Source organism: Sus scrofa, chromosome 7, assembly GCF_054392235.1.
Source record: "Sus scrofa isolate SSC_HxYL_T2T_F1_AM1 chromosome 7, Sscrofa_HxYL_maternal_Yorkshire_Landrace_v2.0, whole genome shotgun sequence".
Classification (NCBI taxonomy): Eukaryota; Metazoa; Chordata; class Mammalia; order Artiodactyla; family Suidae; genus Sus; species Sus scrofa.
The window spans coordinates 95,784,321-95,805,365 of NC_139389.1; the positions used below are offsets into that span (position 1 = coordinate 95,784,321).

General features: G+C 36.2%; 1 protein-coding gene and 1 non-coding gene across 17 annotated transcripts in view; both read right to left on the bottom strand.

Moving 5' to 3' along the window:
• The window catches only part of MCTP2 (multiple C2 and transmembrane domain containing 2), a 237,545-nt gene that overhangs the window by 6,092 nt on the left and 210,408 nt on the right, over positions 1-21,045 (bottom strand). For all 16 annotated transcript variants that reach the window (XM_084967038.1, XM_021099366.2, XM_084967035.1 and 13 more), the window contains 2 exons: positions 17,413-17,522; positions 4,679-4,788 (listed from right to left, as the gene is read on the bottom strand). In XM_084967038.1, coding sequence (XP_084823164.1) covers positions 4,679-4,788; positions 17,413-17,522 — 220 coding nt within the window. The remainder of the gene's footprint in view (positions 1-4,678; positions 4,789-17,412; positions 17,523-21,045) is intronic.
• Positions 20,741-20,877, bottom strand: LOC146401786 (U4 spliceosomal RNA). The gene has a single exon (XR_014811552.1). It is a non-coding gene; the product is annotated as a U4 spliceosomal RNA (small nuclear RNA).

A 21,045-nucleotide genomic window follows, 5' to 3' on the forward strand; every position in this document is an offset into this window, starting at 1 on the left:
TGGTTAATGAATCCGACTAGGAACCATGAGGTTGCGGGTTCGGTCCCTGCCCTTGCTCAGTGGGTTAACGATCCGGCGTTGCCGTGAGCTGTGGTGTAGGTTGCAGACGCGGCTCGGATCCCGCGTTGCTGTGGCTCTGGCGTAGGCCAGTGGCTATAGCTCCGATTCGACCCCTAGCCTGGGAACCTCCATATGCCACAGGAGCGGCCCAAAGAAATAGCAAAAAGACCAAAAAAAAAAAATTGAATAATAATTCATATATTGTCATATATTGTTCCTTAGGTTGGTGGGAGAAATCATATTGGAGGATATAGGCAAATCTACAATTTGAAATTCTACAACAATGAAGGGGGCTACCATCATTACTGTAGATGCCAATAAACCAAGAAAACAAAGAGGTGATGATGGAAGAATCTTTATATTGGTAGGCATGTGATAACACATCTATTCTGGAAACTGTGGCTTTCTTCAGTAGCATGCTAGATGCACCTTTACATTTTTTAACCTAAACAATACAGATGGAGGATATCTGCTGTGAATTTTAGGGTTTTTTTTAAACCAAAAAAAGAAAAAGAGAAAAAAGTAGGATTTAAATACCAAGGGATTAACATTTGGGAAAGACCATTTAATGATCAAAGACTGAATAATAGATCAGTGGATTGGAATGAGTTCTCTGGGAAAAAAATTTTTTAAATCACTTGGAGATAGGAAAAGAAAAAATTATACGGCTGCTTTGGACAGATGATCATTAGGGAATAACCACTTAAAACTGAATTATATGGAGTATCCATTGTGGCAAAGCAGAAACAAATCTGACTAGTATCCATGAGGTTGTGGGTTCGATCCCTGGCCTTGTTCAGTAGGTTAAGGATCCAGCCTTGCCATGAGCTGTGGTAACAGATGTCATGTGGATCCCATGTTGCTGTGGCTGTGGCGTAGGCTGGCAGCTGTAACACTGATTTGACCCCTAGCCTAGGAACTTCCATATACTGCAGGTGTGGCCCTAAAAGGAAAAAACAAAACAAAACAAAACAAAAATTTAATTATAACATTACATGAGTGACTGGCATATAGCCCTGACTACAACACATTGGTGGGGGTGGGGAAGGTGGGGAGGAAGGTCCTCTCTTGCTCCTGTATCAAACATTAAGTATCTTCCCTGTAAGATACAGTGGGCTATTGAATGGAGATACAAAGTTAAATAAGTGATCCTTCCTTTCAAGAAGCTCCAAATCTGGCTTGGTGAGTTTATATCTACCTGGGAAACCAGACGTGGCTCAGATCAGAAATGAAAAGCTGTAATTAGAGCATCTGTGATGAAGAACAGGATGGAACGAATATGGGAAACCTCTCAAAAGGGACAGAAAACCCACGTGAGATTTAATCATAAAAGGTGCCTAGTCTTCCAGAAACACATACAACAAATAAACGACCAAAATTCAGTATAGATAGTTTCCTAAAGAAAATTCCAGACATCCTTCCTAAACAATTTCTAACTTTATTTTCAAAAATTACACTTCCAAATAAGAGAGGTGGGAGTCCTTGTTGTGGCACAGCGGAAATGAATCTGACTAGGAACCATGAGGTTGCAGGTTCAATCCCTGGCCTTGCTCAGTGGGTTAAGGATCCAGCCCTGCCATGAGCTGTGGTGTAGGTTGCAGACATGGCTTGGATCTGGCATTGCTGTGGCTGTGGTGGAGGCTTGCAGCTGTAGCTCCGACCTGACCCCTAGCCTAGCAAACTCCACATGCCGTGGGTGTGGCCCTAAAAAGACAAAAAAAAAAAAAAAAAAAAAAAAAAAAACGAGAGAGAGAGAGAGAGAGAGGTGGCAGGCTCAAAAAAATGCCGTCTATATATATAGATCACAAGTAATAAACTTACAGACTCATCCACTCATAAAATATTTTCAAGCATTCATTAAAGTTCTATTACGTTTATGTTACTGCACTACACTAGGAATTATATGGTTAAAGAAGAAAGAAAGTGTCTTACCCTTTAAAACCTTACAATGAAGTTGGTGAGTCAAGGAATATTCCCCATGGCCATCATGAAATTAGGCAGTTTTCATAGGCTTATGTTAAAGAATTGTGGTACTTCCTTAACAAATGTTCATACAAAAATGTTATTTAAATGTAAAAAATAGGGAAATACAGAACATAGAGTTAAATAATTTTGTTCCAAAAGGTTAAAAACACTGAACACAAAATTTAAGTATCTTATTCACCACTTTTACGATTCTATGAAAATGAGTAAGTAACTTAGAGTAAGAGATAATCTTCTGAGCCTTAATAAGGTTAAAAGAAACACTAGAAATTTAAAATGGATAAAGTTATCTTCTTCCACATGATAAATTCTCTGCCAAGAATACAATCTTGTAAGAGATGTGCAAAGGAAAGCCCTGGGTCTGTGCTAGCTACAAACCAACTTGCCTTGGAAAAGAATACGTCTTAATAGAATGGCAGAATGCAGTCCATGATGATACGGCAAGTTTTACATGATGAGAAGAGGCAACAGATCATGCGATGGTCACGGCTTTTGACTACATTACGGTAAGAATGTATACATGTATGTGTAACTTGGTCACCTTGCTGTACAGTAGAAAATTAATAGAACACTGTAAACCAGCTATAATGGAAAAAATAAAAATCATTATGAAAATACAACCCCCTCCCCCCAAAAAACTATAAACCTCTGTCTAGAACATAAAACTAAAGAACCAGACACAGAATATAAAGCTCAGTGGGTTACTTTTTGCCCAGGAGAATATCATAAACTCCATGCTATTTCATAATTTCAGACATAAGCTAAACAATAAACAGAACAATGTCTCATTAAGTATATGCAAAAAGTTGGGTTGAAAAGCTGCCAAGAACTTGGAAGTTAAGACGAGAAGTTTGACTTGGGGTAAACTGAAAGAGGGATTGGAATCCCAAAATTGATACTCAAAGGAAGAAATATAGTATAGTCTTCTTTATGGAGGGTGAAATGCGGAAAAACAAATCAAGAATGTACCAGAATGATGAAGAAATCACAGGCAACAGTGTCTAGCCATCTGACCACAGCATTGACTTACACCAACTTAAAAATGAACAAAGCACTAGCCAAAAGGTGGTAATTGTGAATCAGGTTCTTGGTAGGACCAGACAGTAGTTTTAACATCTGTGTTTTAAATATGATCAGTAAATGGACTGAGAAACTAATGCTTATGAAAAACAAGAAAGAATGAGATTATTCAGTCTTTTCAGATAACATTCAGTATATGAATATTCAGGGAAATGCTTTTATAAAATACATATTCCTTCTTTACCAGTGGCCCCCTGAAAGTTCCATGTTCTCTTTCTTGAAGGTCAAATATGGCCCTATGTGCTAAAATTGCAAAACACAACAAAGGAAACAAACAAAAGTATGGATATGAGAAGACTTTCCCCAAGAGTGAGAATCACCAAGTACTACAATGGACCCCTAAAGAGGGAGCTAGAATATCTTTCCCTTTTCTTGAGCTTGATAGGAAGGTGAGAGACTTTACATAATAGGATTTTTGCCTCCTGGTCAAAATAGATAATGAACGGATTATGCGTTCTCAAAGTCATTCTATTTCTGCAATGTTATGAGCTCATCTATCTTTTCCATGACTTTTGCGGCTTGGCCTTCCCTGTCAGCAGGGTTAGTCTCTGTTAGTTCTCTCTGGAAAGGGCCTACATTTAACGGTTTTAGAAATATTGTAGCTCCCCCACCACCCACGCATTTGAAGGTTCTTAGCTTTTGCTTAAAGATGAACACACACAACACAGTCATTTAAATTTGTAAATTCTCTGAATCTCAGCACCTGAAGATCCCAAGAAGTGACTGTGGTTCAGAGCTCAGCCACAGTCATAGGAGACGAGCAACAGAAAACCAGGAGTGACAGCTTCTTCCAGGGAAGAGCTGATTACTTCTCCAATTAATTTACTGCAATGCACTCTCCTTATATCAACCCAGAGCCCACCCAGCAACAGACACAAGTATTCACAAAGCTGCCTGTAATTTTTCCAATGGCTAGCCTGAGTAGTAAATCAAGTCCTGAAATTTATTTCCAGTTTGCCATTTTTGTTTCTACTTTTTGAAAGCAGCGCTGAACTTTATATAGGCTCACCATTTCCCCTGGTAAATAATAGCTTCCTTTCCCTTCGGGCACTGGTTAGGTAGTAACGGAGTGCCCCTCCCTTTTACCTTACTGCTTCTAGATTTAAGTAGTGGGTTATTTTTTTTTCCTTCCAGGGGAGATGAAGTGTCAGGGGCAGCCTAGCAGTGGCTAGATCTGCTCTTACATAATATAAAGGGCAAGATGCAGGTGTTTGCTCACTGTTTGAATAACAGTGTTTCCTGAAAGTTCCTCGGCCACAGCAGTATATTATTCAAGAGTATTTACAACTACGTAAGCCCAAGGGGAAAGCGCATGCACAATCACATTTTTATTTGATTGCAATTATGCAAGAGGCCTATAAATATCCATGCTGATCGTTCATGCAACTGGCCTTTTCAGGGAGGTCCTGGAAGTTTCTGTTCCCAAAATGCTTTTCTTAATCTCATGTTTAATTGCCAACAAGAGCACATTTAAAGTTTATAGCTGCACTTTAAAAATGAGTAATTGGTTCTTACCTGGAATTGATTGCTAGCAAAAGGACCATGCCAAACTTACCCCAGATTAAAATGATGTACCGGAGTGGAATGAAATACAAAGTGATGGTGGCCACTGCCAGTATCAAACAGGCCAGGAATGAAAGGAATGGGACCGTCCAGTTAAATGTGCTGTAGACAAACCACATAAATGTCATTTTCTCTGATGCTCGAGAACAGCTGTATATTCATTTTGCCATGTTTATCTCTTAGTTACACAAATGAAAAAGGTCTACTGGAAAAGTTTCTTTGAAAAACCTGGAGAGAAAAGCCTGCCAAACCAATTGGGCCCTGGAAAGACATTCTTGAGGGGAAGGTCACAAGCCCAGCTGCCATTCAGCTTGTCAGAATCTTGGTGACTTTGCCTTTCCTGGAACTGATAGTTCTTAAGAGAAGACTTTGGCTCTCAAAAGTGATCAAGAACAGCAGTATTATCCTGCCGGCTCCACGCATACAGATCTTCAAAACTATAGGTGAATTAGGTTGTTTCAAAGTCAATATTGCTCTCTCAATTAACACATGGTTGTCAGTAAATATTTAGAAAAGAGAGGATATTATTACACTACTTCAGTGCTTTAGTGTTTTTCTTTTTTTTTTTGTCTTTTTGCTATTTCTTGGGCCGCTCCCGCGGCATATGGAGGTTCCCAAGCTAGGGGTCCAATCAGAGCTGTAGCCACCGCCCTACGCCAGAGCCACAGCAACGCAGGATCCGAGCCGCGTCTGCAACCTACACCACAGCTCACGGCAACGCCGGATCCTTAACCCACTGAGCAAGGGCAGGGACCGAACCCACAACCTCATGGTTCCTAGTCGGACTCGTTAACCACTGCACCACGACGGGAACTCCATAGCTTTTTTTTTTTTTTTTTTTGGCTTTAGTGTTTTTCTAATAACTAATATTGAAAATTTCCAGACTCATTTCCTCGAGAAGTTAATAATGCCCTGAAATGGATGGAAGAGCATCTAGCGATAAAACATCACACCGTCAACCCATAGATGATGTAGGTCATGTTGGCACATATTATGTTCATGAGGCTTTAGCTCCTTTTGTTTTATCTATTGCCTGCTTTGATTTGAAATCTAGACCATGGGATGTGGGACTGAATGTACAAGGGAAATTCTTGCACAATCCTAGAAAATGATCGTTAAATCCAAGGCCCTGACAAGAGCTCATGGGTGCCTAGAGTATTTCTTCTTCCTGGCCTCATCTTCACTTACATGTTTGTCTAGCAACCTTCTGCCTTGTGCTAGGAAAACAAAGAGATAAAAGACTTATTCCCGCAGTATTTTTTTGGGGGGTGGGGTGGGGGATGGGGGTGTTGGGTAATTTTGGGGAGCAGCTTATAACAGTTATTAGGCACTTAGGATGTGCCATTCTCCTAAGATTTTAAAAATATATTTAGACTATAAAGCTCACAATAATTCTTCCAAGTAAGGATTATCCCCCTGATGAGCAACTTGAGGCTGAGAGTTTGTTCAATTTGTGTAAATAATCACAACTCCATCAAAAATATGAGGAATCCATTTATACCTCATCCTCTTGTTAAACTTGTTATTAACATTTTTAATCTTTGCCTATGAAGAGATACAGTATTATACACATGTGTGATTTAATGTCTGACTCCTTTAAATTGTGAGCAAATTTGAACACATTTTAATACAATTGTTGGTCATTTTAATTTGTTTCTCAGTGATGTCCAGCTTCTTTACTTGCCAGGAGCAACTACTTAGGAAAGTGCTTAAGAAAACTGATTTATAAGCAAATTGACATGGGTTTGAGTTCAGGCTCTAAAAAAAGCTGAGAAACTACAGGAAAGTGTTTTAATCAATCTGAACAATAATTTCTTCTCTACATGATCGGCAATAATAACTATAACATAGTTTTGCTAGAATCAAATAGGAACTTGAATTTGAAATAGCTCAATGAGGTCCTACTGTAGAACATAGGGAATTATACTCAATCTCTTGGGATAGAATATGATGGAGGATAATATGAGAAAAAGAATGTGCATATATGTACGACTAGGTCACTATGCTGAAGAGCAGAAATTGACACAACATTGTAAATCAACTATACATCAATTAAAAAAAAGAAAAATCAAATTAATGCCAGAGATATTATGGAAAAAAATAAAACAGCTTGATATCTAGCACATTGTAAAAGCGCAAAAAAAAAAAAAAAAGGAAAGAAGTTACTATTTGTCTATTTTACTTAAAGCTGCTATGCTTGACTTTCTCCTCAAATAAACTTTCCTTGGATACTCAAGAAATCAGTCCTTTGTCATAGTTATTGCAAACATTTTCCCAGTTTTTTTCTTTCTTTGTCTTTTAAAAATTTTGCTTATAATTGTTTAAAGATAAAAATTATATATTTTACATGAAAAAATTCATCATCTTTTTTCCATGTTGATTTCTAGACTTGGTATTGCTTGTAAAAGACTTCCCTTAGTCAAGTGACTTGACATCAAGAATGTGAATAATCTATTTCCCCTACCCCTTTATTATACTGTTTACTACGTTATTCTAAATTTCTACATATATTTAGGCCCATTCCTGACTACTCTCTTCCACAGTAGAACTTGTAGTAAAACTTTTTAGCAGACAACTTCATAATATTTGTGAAAATATTTTGGACTCCACAATTGTCTGAGTTACGCCACAGCAAGAAATTTAACCTGCAAATATCTTTGCACAAGGATGCAGCCTACCTGAATGGCTGAGGCAGTGGTTTATGGTAGTTAAAAAAGGAAATAGCCTCAGTGTCATTAGTGAGACAATATCTAAATAAAATAAATAGCTAAATAAAATAAATATCTAAAATATCTAAATACAGAGGGAAAACAAAATAGGTTTACCTCTGCAATAAATACAGCTTTGAAAAACAATGAGAATATAAAAAGAACATCCACACAAATACCTCTGCCCTCAACACAGAGGCTAAAAGCTAGATACAGTGACAAACTAAGTTGTAGAAATACGTAAGTGTACACACACACACACACACACACACACACTCTGAGAAAAGCTCTGAAGGATATACTCCAAACTGTGAATAATAGCTCAATATGATGAGGAAAGAGGGAAGTGGGAGCTATAGAGAATAATGGGGAGTTTTCTGTTTGATTATTTTTATAATGGATGTATATCATACTTATAATAAAAACAAAATCAGTAAACTAAAACTGAAATAAACAATTAAAAACAAATATAAAACTCTGTGCCCTGCTTTTATTGTTATTGATTTCTATAGCATAGACATAGTAAGGGTCAGGTCCTGGAAACAAATCCACAGCTAGGTAGCAATGAACCTATCTTTTTTCCATTCTGGCATAGTAGTAATTATTTATTAACCTAGTGGCTTACAATTTAATAATAATTCTGTCCCAATTTTCACATGCTATGTGACCCTAAGCAAAATACTCTACTTCTCTGTGCTTTACTTTTCCCATCTGTAAAGTGGGAATAATAACTGTATCTACTTTATAGAGATGCTGAAGAGATTCAATGAATTAATAAATATAAACCCTTTAAGAACAATTTCTGGCACCTAGTAATTATTCAGTAAGTGTTAGCTGGCCTCATTTTTCTTGTTATTGCACAAAAGTAACATGAATATGAAAAAAACTAATTCTATCAGGCAGCATGTTGAAGATAATAAAAGCTATGGGAAATGCATGAATTACTTTTTACAAAGAAATATATATTATGATTCCTTTGATAAAAATAGCAAATCTGCCTTTTTAAAAAAGTTAAATAATAGATAAACAACTTTTAAAAACTTTTTTAAGAAAAGAGAAAGCCACCACTAGGCTGACATAAAAATAAGAAAACATCGGAGTGTAAAATACAATGTATTGCAAGAAATCTGGAGGGTCCCAACCTTCAAAGTCAATTTCACTTGAATAATTTCTCCCACCTATTGAAATTATGAACTTCTGTCTGTTGTTTGCATAAGGGGCAGAAGATAAAACCGAGGGCCTCCACAAAGAAAGATTAAAACAGAAGAACACTGCATAAAACTTACATATTCAGTGTAAGGATGAAATGAGACAGACAGAGGGAAAGGCAGAGAAAAAGAAAGTGGGAAAGGAAGGAAGGAACAGAGGACAAATCCACTACATAGAAGTGGATGCAAAGAACCCTCTGTGTGTTGTGATGCTGGCGCTGTGTAGAGTAATTTATCACCTGAGTTTATGCTACTTTAAAAAGCCTCAGCAAAAATTTTAATTTAAAGATCCCAGGTTGAGTCACCCCAAGGTGATTTGAGCAGTAATCCTCTCTAGGGAAATGCACTATCAACCTCAATATCTGAGTATGCTACACACACGCATATGCACTTACGTACACACACTCAAGGAATATGAGTTCCTAGTTAAAAGTGCAAAATATAAATGGATACACAGCATCATGAGCAAGAGCCAGCAGAAGTAACAGCAAAATCTAAAAATATTTCAAATACTGAAAGCAAACAAAATATATGAAATAATAATGTTTAATAAGTTAAAAATCATCACACAGAAGCCTAAAAATATGGTCAAGGAAGAAATGATGAAAAGTGACCAAGAAGATTGGAAAGCAAAGCAAGTAGAACTTTAAAAAAATATACAGTGATCAAAGTTAAAACTCTCATCCATGGATTAAACAGGATTTTAAGCAGCAGAGGAAATAAAGTAGTGCAAGATAATCTAAAGAAGATACTTAAAAAGCATCACAAAAAGCAAAAAGATAGAAAATATCAAAGAAAAGAGGCATGGAACATAGAAAGGGTTCTTGAATTGAATGGGAAGATGATAAAAGTAACAATATTAGACTATGGTTAAGTCATCCTGTAAACTCTAGGGTAACAATGAAAAACAGTGGCAAAGGTGTTTACATATAGAGGAAAACAAGAAAATTACAGAAAATAATGGAAAAACAAAGCAAGGACAAAAAAAAAAAAAAAAAAACCCACACAATAAAAAACCACAGATTTAAGTCTAAGTATTATCAGTAACTACATTAAATTTGCTTGGACTACATGCTACATTTAAGAGACAATGACTATCAAAGAAAAAAAAGTGTGTGTCAGAATCAAGAGTGATCTCTAAAACACATACAGGTTTAAAGAAAATGATGGAGAAGTTATATTATAAAGAAATCATGAAAAGGAAGGGGATATAGCCATATTAATTAAGCAAGACCTTAAGGATATTTATTTATTTATTTATTTATTGGATTTGCAGGGCCTCACTCGTGGCATGTGGAGGTTCCCAGGAGCTAGGGGTCCAATTGGAGCTACAGCTGCTGGCCTCCACCACAGCCGCAGCAATGCCAGATCCAACCCACATCTGCAACCTACACCACAGCTCATGGCAACACCAGATCCTTACCCCACTGAGCTAGGCCAGGGATCGAACCCACATTCACATGGATCCTAGTTGGGTTTGTTAACCACTGAGCCAAGACTGGAAGTCCTAGGACAATTTTTTAAAGTGACTTGTTTATTCCTTAGAGATAAACAGGTCACTCTCTATTGATCAATGATCCAATTCACCAGGAAAATATAACACTTTTAACAGGTACAAAACAAATAACATGACTTCAGAATATAGAAAGCAAAACTTGATCAAACTACAAAGAGAAGCAAGCAAATCCACAACCATAGTGGAAGGTATTAATACACATCATCAATACAACAAGATAAGCAAAAATAAAAATCAGTGTGAATATAAAATATTTGAACAAAATCAACAAATTTAATCAATGAATATATATATGAATAACATAATACACTCAGTAATCTTTTCAAGCTGATATGAAAAATTTATAAATGTTGGCCATTTGCTAGGTCTATATTTCTGACCATAAAACAATTAAGTTAGAAACCAAGGAACAAAAAGATAACTTGAAAATTTTCATATTCTTGGAAATTCAGCAATATACTTCTTGGCAAGGAAGAAATCAAAGTAGAAATTAGAAAAAAAGTTTTCACTAAATGTGAATGATGATGAAAATATCAGTGCCAAATGTTTGGCATGAAGCTAAGCATTTAGGAAACTATGGTACTTTTAATGTTTATGTTAGGAAAACAGAAAGCCTGCAAATAAATAATCTAGTTATCCATCTTAAAGAGTTGGAATAAAAACAGTAAATTAGTCTCAAAGAAAGTAGAAGGAAGAAAGTAATAAAGATAAGAGTAGTAATTAATGGAAAAGAAAACAGACAACAGGGAAGAATAACAAAGGCAAATGATGGTTCTTTCTAAAGGCTAATATAATTGATAAATGCCCATCAAGAATAAAGAAGGGAAAATAATTAATTTTAAACATATAAAAGTAGACAATTTGATAGATCCTACTCTCATCAAAGACAGTAAGATGTGTTTATAAACAATGTTATGTCATAAGTAGATGATTTAAAAGAAATGGACAAACTCCTACAAAGTGACAACTTAAAGAAACAAATATGAGAAGACACAGAATGGCTGAACAGATCTATATATATTACAGAAACTGAATACTTAAATTCTTCCCTGAAAGAAAATTCCAGGCCTGGATTCTTTACTGGAAAATTCTATAAAATTTTAAGAGAAGTAATGATACTAGCCTGACACAAACTCTTCCAGATAATGATAAAGAGAGAACACTGCCCACCAGTTGCATGAGTCTAGAATAACCTTCACTCCATCAGGAATTTTTAAGAACAGACAATTATAGATTAGATATCGTGGATGATCGTAGCTGCAAAAGTCCTCAGCCAAAAAAAATTGTAAATAACATACAGGTACGTATAAAGAGACTGGATAGCATGGTGAAGCTGAGTTTATCCCAGAAATGGAACATTGGCTTAATATTTGAAAATCAATCATAATAGTACACCACATTAACAAAAAAAGGAGAAAACCAAACCACCACATGCACATGGTCATCTCAACGGATGCAGAAACATTTTTTTGATGAAACTCAAGCCACATTCCCTGTAAACACTCTTAGGAAACTAGGAATAAAAGGGAAATTTCTTAAACTGATAAATCATCTTTAAAGAGTCTATAGACAACATAATCCATAAGGGTGAAATGTTGAACGTCTTCCCTGAGATCGTAGATGAGAGGAATGTTCACCATCATCAACTCTGTCCAACATTATACTGGAGCTACTTAGCCAGGAAAGTAAAGCAAGGAAACAAAGTAACACGTGTAAGGACTGAGAAATAAGAAAGAAAAACTTTATTCCTAGATGATAACATCTATGTAATACAATATCCAGAATGATCATCTTCATATAAAAATTGAGATAACTAAGTTGATCAAAGTTAATAGATACAAAGTCAACGTAGGAAAACTAATTTCACTTTTATGTCCCAGTAGCAAACAGGTGGCAAATGAAATCTGAAACAAAAATACCATTTAACGGAGCATAAAACAAATCAAGTATTTTAGAATATATCTCACAAGGATGTGTCAGATTTTTTTTTTTTTTTCCTTTTTATGGCTGCACCTGCAGCATATGGAAGTTCCCGGGTTAGGGCTTGAATAGGAGCTGCAGCTACAGGTCTATGCCACAGCAATGCCAGATCCGAGCCACATCTGCAACCTACACTGCAGCTTGTGGAAATGCTAGAGCCTTAATCCACTGAGCAAAGCTGCATCCTCACAGACACCATGTTGGGTTCTTAACCAATTAAGCCACAATGGGATCTCCCATGTCAGATTTCTATACATAAAACTCTAAAGTAATGCTGAGATAAAGAAGATCTTAACAGATGAAGGAATATATTACATTCATATGTTAGAAAACAAATTTTATCAAGATGTCAATTTTCCTCCAATTAATGCAATACTTAAAAAAATCTCAGTGCTTGTCTCCCTGTGTGTAAGTGTGTGTCCTGTATATTTATATGTTGAATGCTAAAAATAGAGATGTGTGCATTTTGCACACAGATATTTGCACACACACTTGCAAACACCCTGTCAGATCTGCCCTCCCAACAGCCAAGTCAGTTAGTTCATGAATTTTTCCCTCAACCCACAATTTTAGGGGGAAAATGTTTAAATGTTTTAGTTTTTTAAAAAAGCTTTAGACACAGAGGAAGGTCAAAGGAATTTGCCAAAAACAATATTAATAGTTAATATTTTTAAGTGAGTACTACATGGCATCTACTTGTTTAAACTCTTTATAGGCACCAAATCTAATTCTTCCAGAAATGCTATGGAGTAGGAATTATTACTCCCATTCTACAGATGAGAACTCTCAAGTCATAACGGTAAATAGTTGGCTCTAAATCACTTATTCCCAGTATATGTGGTAGAACTGGAATCTCAATTCAGAGATTTGGCTTAAGAGCCCACACTCACTGCTGGTATAGTAGACACTTCCGAAAATGTAAAAAGGTGAACTTTTTCTCATTTAATCCACTAACACATCCTAAGAATCTTTCACAAAGTTTCAAAACAAAAACCAGAAATGACTGTGACCACATCCAGTAAGGTGGGCACAGCTCCATCCGAGAGTTCCTCTCCCAACTGGGTGCCCCACTAGTTGATCTTTGTGTCAAAAGAATCATTATTTTCCTCAGTTCTTAGGCATGGGCAAATGAAGTCCTCTGAAACAAGGGTCATAAAATCCTGCAGACTAGTCTTTCGTGATGTACCCCACATGATGCTTTCCTTCATATGTGCATAGTTTTCATCCCAATTTGCGAACTCTCTCCTTGCAAATGGCCTTCTGTCCTTACCTTGGTCTTTCTGCCTTCATTCTCTGTCCCTTTCAACATCTCACTCTTAGATTAAACACACAATCCATCCATCCATCATGCCACATGTCCTCATCATCATTCAAACTTCACTCATCCTGTTTTCTCATCTTCCCTGCTTAGTATTTTTCAGCATCATTTCACAGTCAAAGAAGTTCTTCTCCCTAGGAATGTACCTCCTAAGACTTACCCTGGAACAAACCAACTTCTGACTCTCCTGTCCTAGGTCTACCAGAATCTCATTATCTCCTGTGTGGAGGTTTCCCTAACCACTCAAGAACACAAGCATTGGAGCTGCCACTCCATAATGACAGGACATAAAATATACATCACTCTTCTGACCCATCCTGCCTGCTGCCTGGGATAATATAAATGCTACCTGTTAAGCAAATGTTAGCCTGATGTATGTATAGATTTGAAATCAGTACACAACTAGAGAAGGTAATTAGAGAATATAGAGAAAAGAAAATACCATTCACTCCATGTAAATGCAAAACCATCAGGGTCTTCCCTGTCAGTAACGGGGAATTCTTGCTCTAAGAGATTTATGTAAGCCTATTTATTTGCTAGTTGCCAAAAGCTGGGTAAAAGCCTTCCTGGTCCTTAAGTGCTGAATTACAATGGAATTCCAACAGAGTTACACATGACGTTGTATTTGAATGCCCAGCAGGAACTTTAAGGTCACTGTACTGATGAATGGCCAAAGAATTAATAGGAGTTTAGACTCATGCGCCTTCCTGTGTTGCAGCTGGATAGAACAGTGCTCTGTTCATGGCTGAAAATACGTCTCAGACATGGCCACCGCAGCTGGGCACAGCTGCCGTCAAAAGCACTGTAGAGTTGGGTGCCTGTTTAAATCACTCTGCCCTCTTCTCATCAGACACATTTCCTTTACCATCATCAACTGCACAAGAGCCACATTTGTCTACAAGAGACATTTAAGCACGGAGACAGTTTTACCACAGGACGTGGCCTTCCTTCCCCAGTCTTGCCCCCGCTCTACATCCTCTTATCTTCTTGGCTGCCAGTACATTCTTCACTCAGTTTTTTTCATTGCCTTTTCCCATCTATTCAGGACCCTGCATGACTTGCCTCATCTCCAGGCACTGCCGGACCATCTCCAAAGGGACAGACATACTACTCACCCCCTTCCCCATCTCCCTGTATCAGGCAACATCTTGGGCTTTGAGGCTTTGCACAAAGGCGTCAACCTACTGGAGCTCCCACTCCTCACTGCTAGATCCAGCTAGCTCTTCCAATTCTCAGAGATGCTGATAAGCTGTTGCTCCTTCAGAATTTTCCTCTGTCTCTCTCTTTCCTAGATCTTTCCTGGGAAATGAAACCTTCCCTAGCATCCTCTCTAACCTCTCTACTGAGTATCAATGCTATTCTAATTGTCTTATTAGTGTTGGAAGGCAGATCCTCAGGGAGAGGGAAGTGGGGAGGGGCAAGACAGAGGTAAGGGATTAAAAGGTACATACTACTATGTATAAAATAAATAAGTTACAAGGATATATTTTATACCACAGCAAATATATCCAATATTTTATAGTAACTTTAAATGGAGTATAATTTATAAGAATTTAGTATTACTATGTTGTACACTTGAAACTAATATACTATTGTAAATCAACTATACCATAATCAAAAATGAGTTAAAAATAAAGATAAAAAGGAGTTCCAGTTGTGGCGCAATGGAAATGAATCTGACTAGTAACCATGAGGTTGAGGGTTCAATCCCTGGCCTTGCTCAGTGGGTTAAGGATCTGGCTTTGCCAAGAACTGTGGTGTAGGTCTCAGATGTAGTTCAGATCCTGTGTGGCTGTGGCTGTGGTGTAGGCCTGCAGCTGTAGCTCCAATTAGACCCCTAGCCTGGGTACCTCCATATGCCACAGGTGCAGGCCTAAAAAGCAGATAGATAAACAGACAGACAGACAGAAAGACAGATAAAAACCCAACAAAAACAGAAATAGATTCCCAGAGGATAATGACATTGTAAAGTGAAAAGGGCAGGTTCAAATCCAAGCTCCATGGCTTATTAGTTGAGCTTCGTATTCTATCATTCTGTGCTTCAGTTTCCTCTTCCGTAAAAGAGGAATACTACTAATCTTTACTCTGTAGGGTTGTTGGAATCATTTAATCCACTTCCCTTAAGTACCTTCTTAAAGAAGTTGCTGTGTGTAAAAGGCTTAGAAGAGCATATGATATTTAGTTGATGTTTCTATTATCATTGTTAGTATGGAAGCATTTCTCATTCTTAAACCAAGTCAGTGCTTGAAACTCAAACACTGATTGCTGAATGAGTGAATGAAGAACTATATTGCCCTCTTCATCATTTCATTATTTTTTACCGTCACTTAGGTTTTTGCTAAACAATTTTGAGGGTACATTAAAGAATCATTTTTACAATTTACATGAAACATAGAGAAATTAAAAGCAGATAGACATAAATATATGGAATCAAAACCCCTACTGCTCCTAAGTTTTTTTAAGACATTGTTTATGGGAATAACATGTAAATTTAGTAAAAACTCACTAAATTTGTTTACAGATGACTTTTAACCTATTTTTTAAGCAAGACAAATGTATTTTCTATATGAATATTAAATGAACATTCAAAGGCAGTTTCATATAGTAAGGGACTGAGAAAGATCAGTAACCACAGAAAATTCCATATCAGCTATTTATATTTCCAGATGTTAATCATCACTTATTGATTTCCCTGCATCCTGACAGACAAAATTTCATTTGGCTTTTAGTACTAACTATAATCTCTTCCTTATCCATGTAATTTCCAAATACTAGGTTTTCTATTTAAAGAAACTAGAATGGCCAATAAAATAAGAAAAAAAGTATTAATCTTTAGAAAGAACAATGTGGCTGACATAATTCGGGATTTAAAGGGGGAATGAAATAAGATTACAATTCAAAGGAAAAAAAAAAAAAAACCCGCTCTGTTCAACGGTGTCAGATGAAGACCAAGTTACACAGAGTTCACCATGTACAAAACAAAACAAGCAAACAATCAAAAACATAGAAAAAGTCTTTTTCAATTGAGACTCACTTAGAGAATTTAACCCTTATGCCCCAAGGCAGAGGGATGGCAAGACAGATCTAGCATGCCACCTGCTTTTGTAAGTAAAGTTTTATTGGAATGATATCACATCCATTCATTTACATATCAACTATGACTGCTTTTACACTTGAGAGCTGAGTAATTGTGACAAAGACCACAGAGTCCACAAAGCTGAAAACATTTACTCTTGGTCCCTTTACAGAGAAAGTCCGTTGACCCCTGTCCTAAGGTGTACATGCTTGTGATGAGTTAACTTCACATCTTTGTGTCTGTGATGTGATACTAGTTATGTACCATTCTTTGGGGAATAGACAAAAAGTTTAACTCAAGGCATTTACTGTATTCTGTGGTTCAGATGAAAAAGGCTCCTTTAGAGCACATTTGCTTCCATTTTTGTTTCTGTTATAGGGTAAACTATTAAAAATTTTTATTACATTCAAGTTACAATGCTTTGTCAATTTCAGTTGTATAGAAAAGTGACCTAGTCATACACACACACACATACACACATATATAAATGCATTCTTTTTCTCATATTATCTTTCATCATGGTCTATCCCAAGTGATTAGATATAGTTCCCTGTGCTGTACAATAAGACCTCATTGTTTATCCATTCTAAATGAAATAGTTTGGATAAACTATTTTTTAATCTATAGTTATCACTTAAACCAGAATATTTTTGAGAATGAAAAAAGGCATTATTAATACTTATGCTATGACAACTGGTGGAAACTGGGCAACAAGGTCACCCTGTGAAAATGACAAGCCCAAGGAACAAACAAGTTGAAAGAACAAACCAACCAAAGTTAAAAGGCCCAAGACTGTTGCTTTTGTTTTTTGGTTTTTGTATTTTCTGATCTTACCCTCTCTAAGACATCCCACCCTCCACCCTTGCTAGACCTTGCAGATGGCAGCCCCACTTTAAACACAACACAGATGTAGAACTTACTTTTTAATTCTTTCTCCAAAAGAAGCTACTTCCTCCAAGATGTTCTGGACGGTTGAAACAATATCCTGTACCATATAGATTCTTTCAATTAAGCCCTTTTTCTCAGATTCCTAAGAAATATAAAAGCAAGATTTAACTCAGTTACTTGATTTTTATTGTCCTGCTGTAGAAATTATTATACCATGTCATAACAACAGGCTTTGGATCAACAGAGTGACTCCAGGAGATAAATTTACATTTTTCACAACGGAAACATTTATTGACTCCCCAAGATCCCTGCCTACTCATTGAGAGGCGACCACCTGTAGTATGAAGCATCCATCAGGACCTCCGTATCATGAGCTGATGAATGGGAGCCCTACAGAAAAAAAGACTCATTTCCCTCTGGAGTTGCTCCTTCTGTCAGAGAACTCTTCAATCCCTTCCACTGGCTGACCCTAACTTCTCTGTTTCACAAGGTTAGCTTACTTACCCCTTCCTATTCAGATAGGACATGATGGATATTCAGAGGATGTATATGGAATTTGGCTTTCTGCGAATATTATCCTTACTTTGTTTATAGACAACCTTAAATGTGTTCAACCTTGTTAGGTTGTTAATGCTTATAAGAATACTTTAGAAAGTACTCAAATACTGTAGAAAAGATGACCCCCTAAAGAGAGGTATTTTTTACATTATTTCTTGCATTCTGATACCATAGTCTACTTCCCTTATGAACTCTATCATAACTAGGTAGTGTCCTCTCAGCTGATGCCTAACTGCATCCTTATAGTGGCTACATCTAACAACATAACACCTACATCCTCAAAGAAGTCTAAGAAAACTTTTTTTTCCCCCATCCAAAATTTTACTTGGGTTAGAACCATATTAAATTATTGAGCAAAATCTTCTAAGTTTAAGAGACATTTCTATAAAAACCATCTCTGCAGCAGGAGAAACAAATCATTCTCACCCTGTATTCTGTTCCATCCAACTGGCCCCATAGATGGATGAAGGAAAACACACCATCCCATAGTGATTGGAGTGACTGGTGAAAAACTCAATATGGCAGAAATGTCAAAAAGCTCAGACTTCCCTTCTTGCCCCTGCTCTTATTTATGGAGCTACTTGGCTGAGGTTAGAATAACCCATTGCTACCCCCTTTTTGATAAAGGTGGTGGGATGGTCTAAATAACTTCTTACCATCTGTTCTGTACTCCTTTATTCAACCTTTCTGCACAGAAGAAGACAGACTCTTTGCTTCCTCTTGCAAAGTCAATCTTCCAAGACTTTTTTTTTTTTTGCTCTAATTTTGAATTTATTTCCTTTACTCTCTTACTGACTCTAATTCTTCAAGCAGTTTGCATTAAAAATTGGATATGCTGCCAGAACAACTTAATTCTTGCCCAGTAATCTACCAACATCTATCAACTGGCACAATGGTGAAAACCCATCTCTGTCTGCCACAGAAGTATTCATGTTTATAAAGGAGGATTTGAAAGCACCGGGGAATCTGACCCAAAGGGCAAAAGTGGCTTCCTCTCTTCGGCAGCACAGAGTTCAGGTCAAAACAATTTCTTGGAAAATGACTCAAACTTCCATGTGGCTCAATTTCATAAAAATTTCCAATTTCAGTTGACTGATTTTTTTTTTCCCTGTGAAACACCCAAATGCCGAGGTTCTGATTGTAAATAAAAGCTTGCATTAGTACACCAAAAATAATACATAATTCTCAAAATGTTCTTTTGCTTTTTAATCAATTTGCTGTTTGTGTTCAAAATTTAAAGATAGACTAAAGAATCCTATGTATCTAGAATAACAGGATAATTTATTGACCATATCTATGCATTTTTAAGAGTGAAAGTGATCAGAACTACATAATATGTATCAACTGACAACTTGGTCTTTTATATAGGTGGACCGATAAAATGATTTATTTTTATAATAACTGTTTTAAAGTTAAAACATGTGTATATATTACATGAATGAGAACAAAAGAAATGTGTTCACACTAACTGGATTTTTAAAATGATACCTGAAGAATGATTATTCATGCTACATATTCATATATTTAATTGGTTTCCTAGTTATAACTGTTTATAGTCCCATGTCAAGATTACTTTTCAAAAATGTACTTTTTATCATCTTTTCATTTATAATATTTCATAAAATTGTTCTTAATTATCTTCAGATTTACACTTAATGGTCATTAAATTGACACCTTTAATTAACTCTACTATAGATCATAATTTTAATTACAAAAATATTCTCTCTCCAGGCACTGAGGTACCTTGAAAACACACAACAAAAATGTGATACATGAAAAATATTCTCAATTCTATTTTTTAAATATTAAAATCTGTATACATTTCAGGCCAAATAATTTCAAAGGCACTATATTTTGTATTCATTCATTTGAACATTCTCTGTCAAACTTGAAGATAAAACTTCAAATAAGCCTAGCTCAATAATTCTTTTGAATGTTTACAAAATTTATGCTGAAAAATAAACGGCTTTTCAATTTCCTTCTATTTCTGGGTAGAATATTTATCCTATTAATAATCAAAATATTTTTTTATTCCATAAATTGAGATAATCCAAAGTGCCACTTCAGAATTTAAACACTAAATCATGCATAGCACTTGACCTCACAGTTTGCTTTGAGCTAAACATCCTTTGCTTTTGTAAAGAAAAAAATCAGTATCTTTTTTCACTGTCTGTTTTAAAGTCCACTTCCATTCACTAAAGGTTTCCAGAGATGAAATTACTTAGTATTTTCTGTCATCAAAAGTTTTGATTAAAACTTTTTCAACTGATCCAACCAAAATGCAACCAACATTTAAAAGATGATTTTTTTTTTCAATAAGAGTTCAATAGCTTTGGGAATATTTAAATTGACTGAGAGTTCCTCAAAGGTTTCAAACATTCTTAAAATCAGAATGACGACATGCAGCAAAAAGAAAGTGCATACTGCCGTGCTGAATGAAGTATATTTTATATCTGACACATCTTTGCCACAAAAACTTTGTTGCTCCTATCCCAACCCTGTATATATAAAATATTTGTAAATGTGGACATTACGGCTTCTAATTCAATTGGTGGTGTTTGTATGCCATCATGGAGAATCAGGGACCAGGATCTACCACTCGTACATTTCTGCTTCAAAGATTCCTTCGATTTACATGAATATCTTATGAGCCATGATGCTGTGCTTCAACAAAATTTGTGTTCATCTTGTCCCTACAAAATTAAATAACCCTCAATGCTAACTGTTTAAATTTACTATAGCATTCCCGATGCCAGAGATTTCACTGCTTGTAAAATGAACTTGCAAAAGTTTTATTTTGATTCCATATAGTGATTGAAAAAAAATCACAGCACTTTTAAGTCTTCATGGTGGGGTTTTAGGGATAGTGTTTAATTAGCAATAATTGTGCTTCAGATAAACCTCATTGGCTATATATGATACTGCCACTGTGCAAAGCTACAATTTCAGAATTAACTTATTTGATATTCTGTGTGAATCATTCCATGGCATGCGGCTAAGAGTAACATCATTCAGCCCTTCACAAGGGTTTTAACATATTGACAACACTACTGGAGTCAACAGATTAACATCTACCTGTCTTTTCTTTTTTTTTTTTTTTTTTTGTC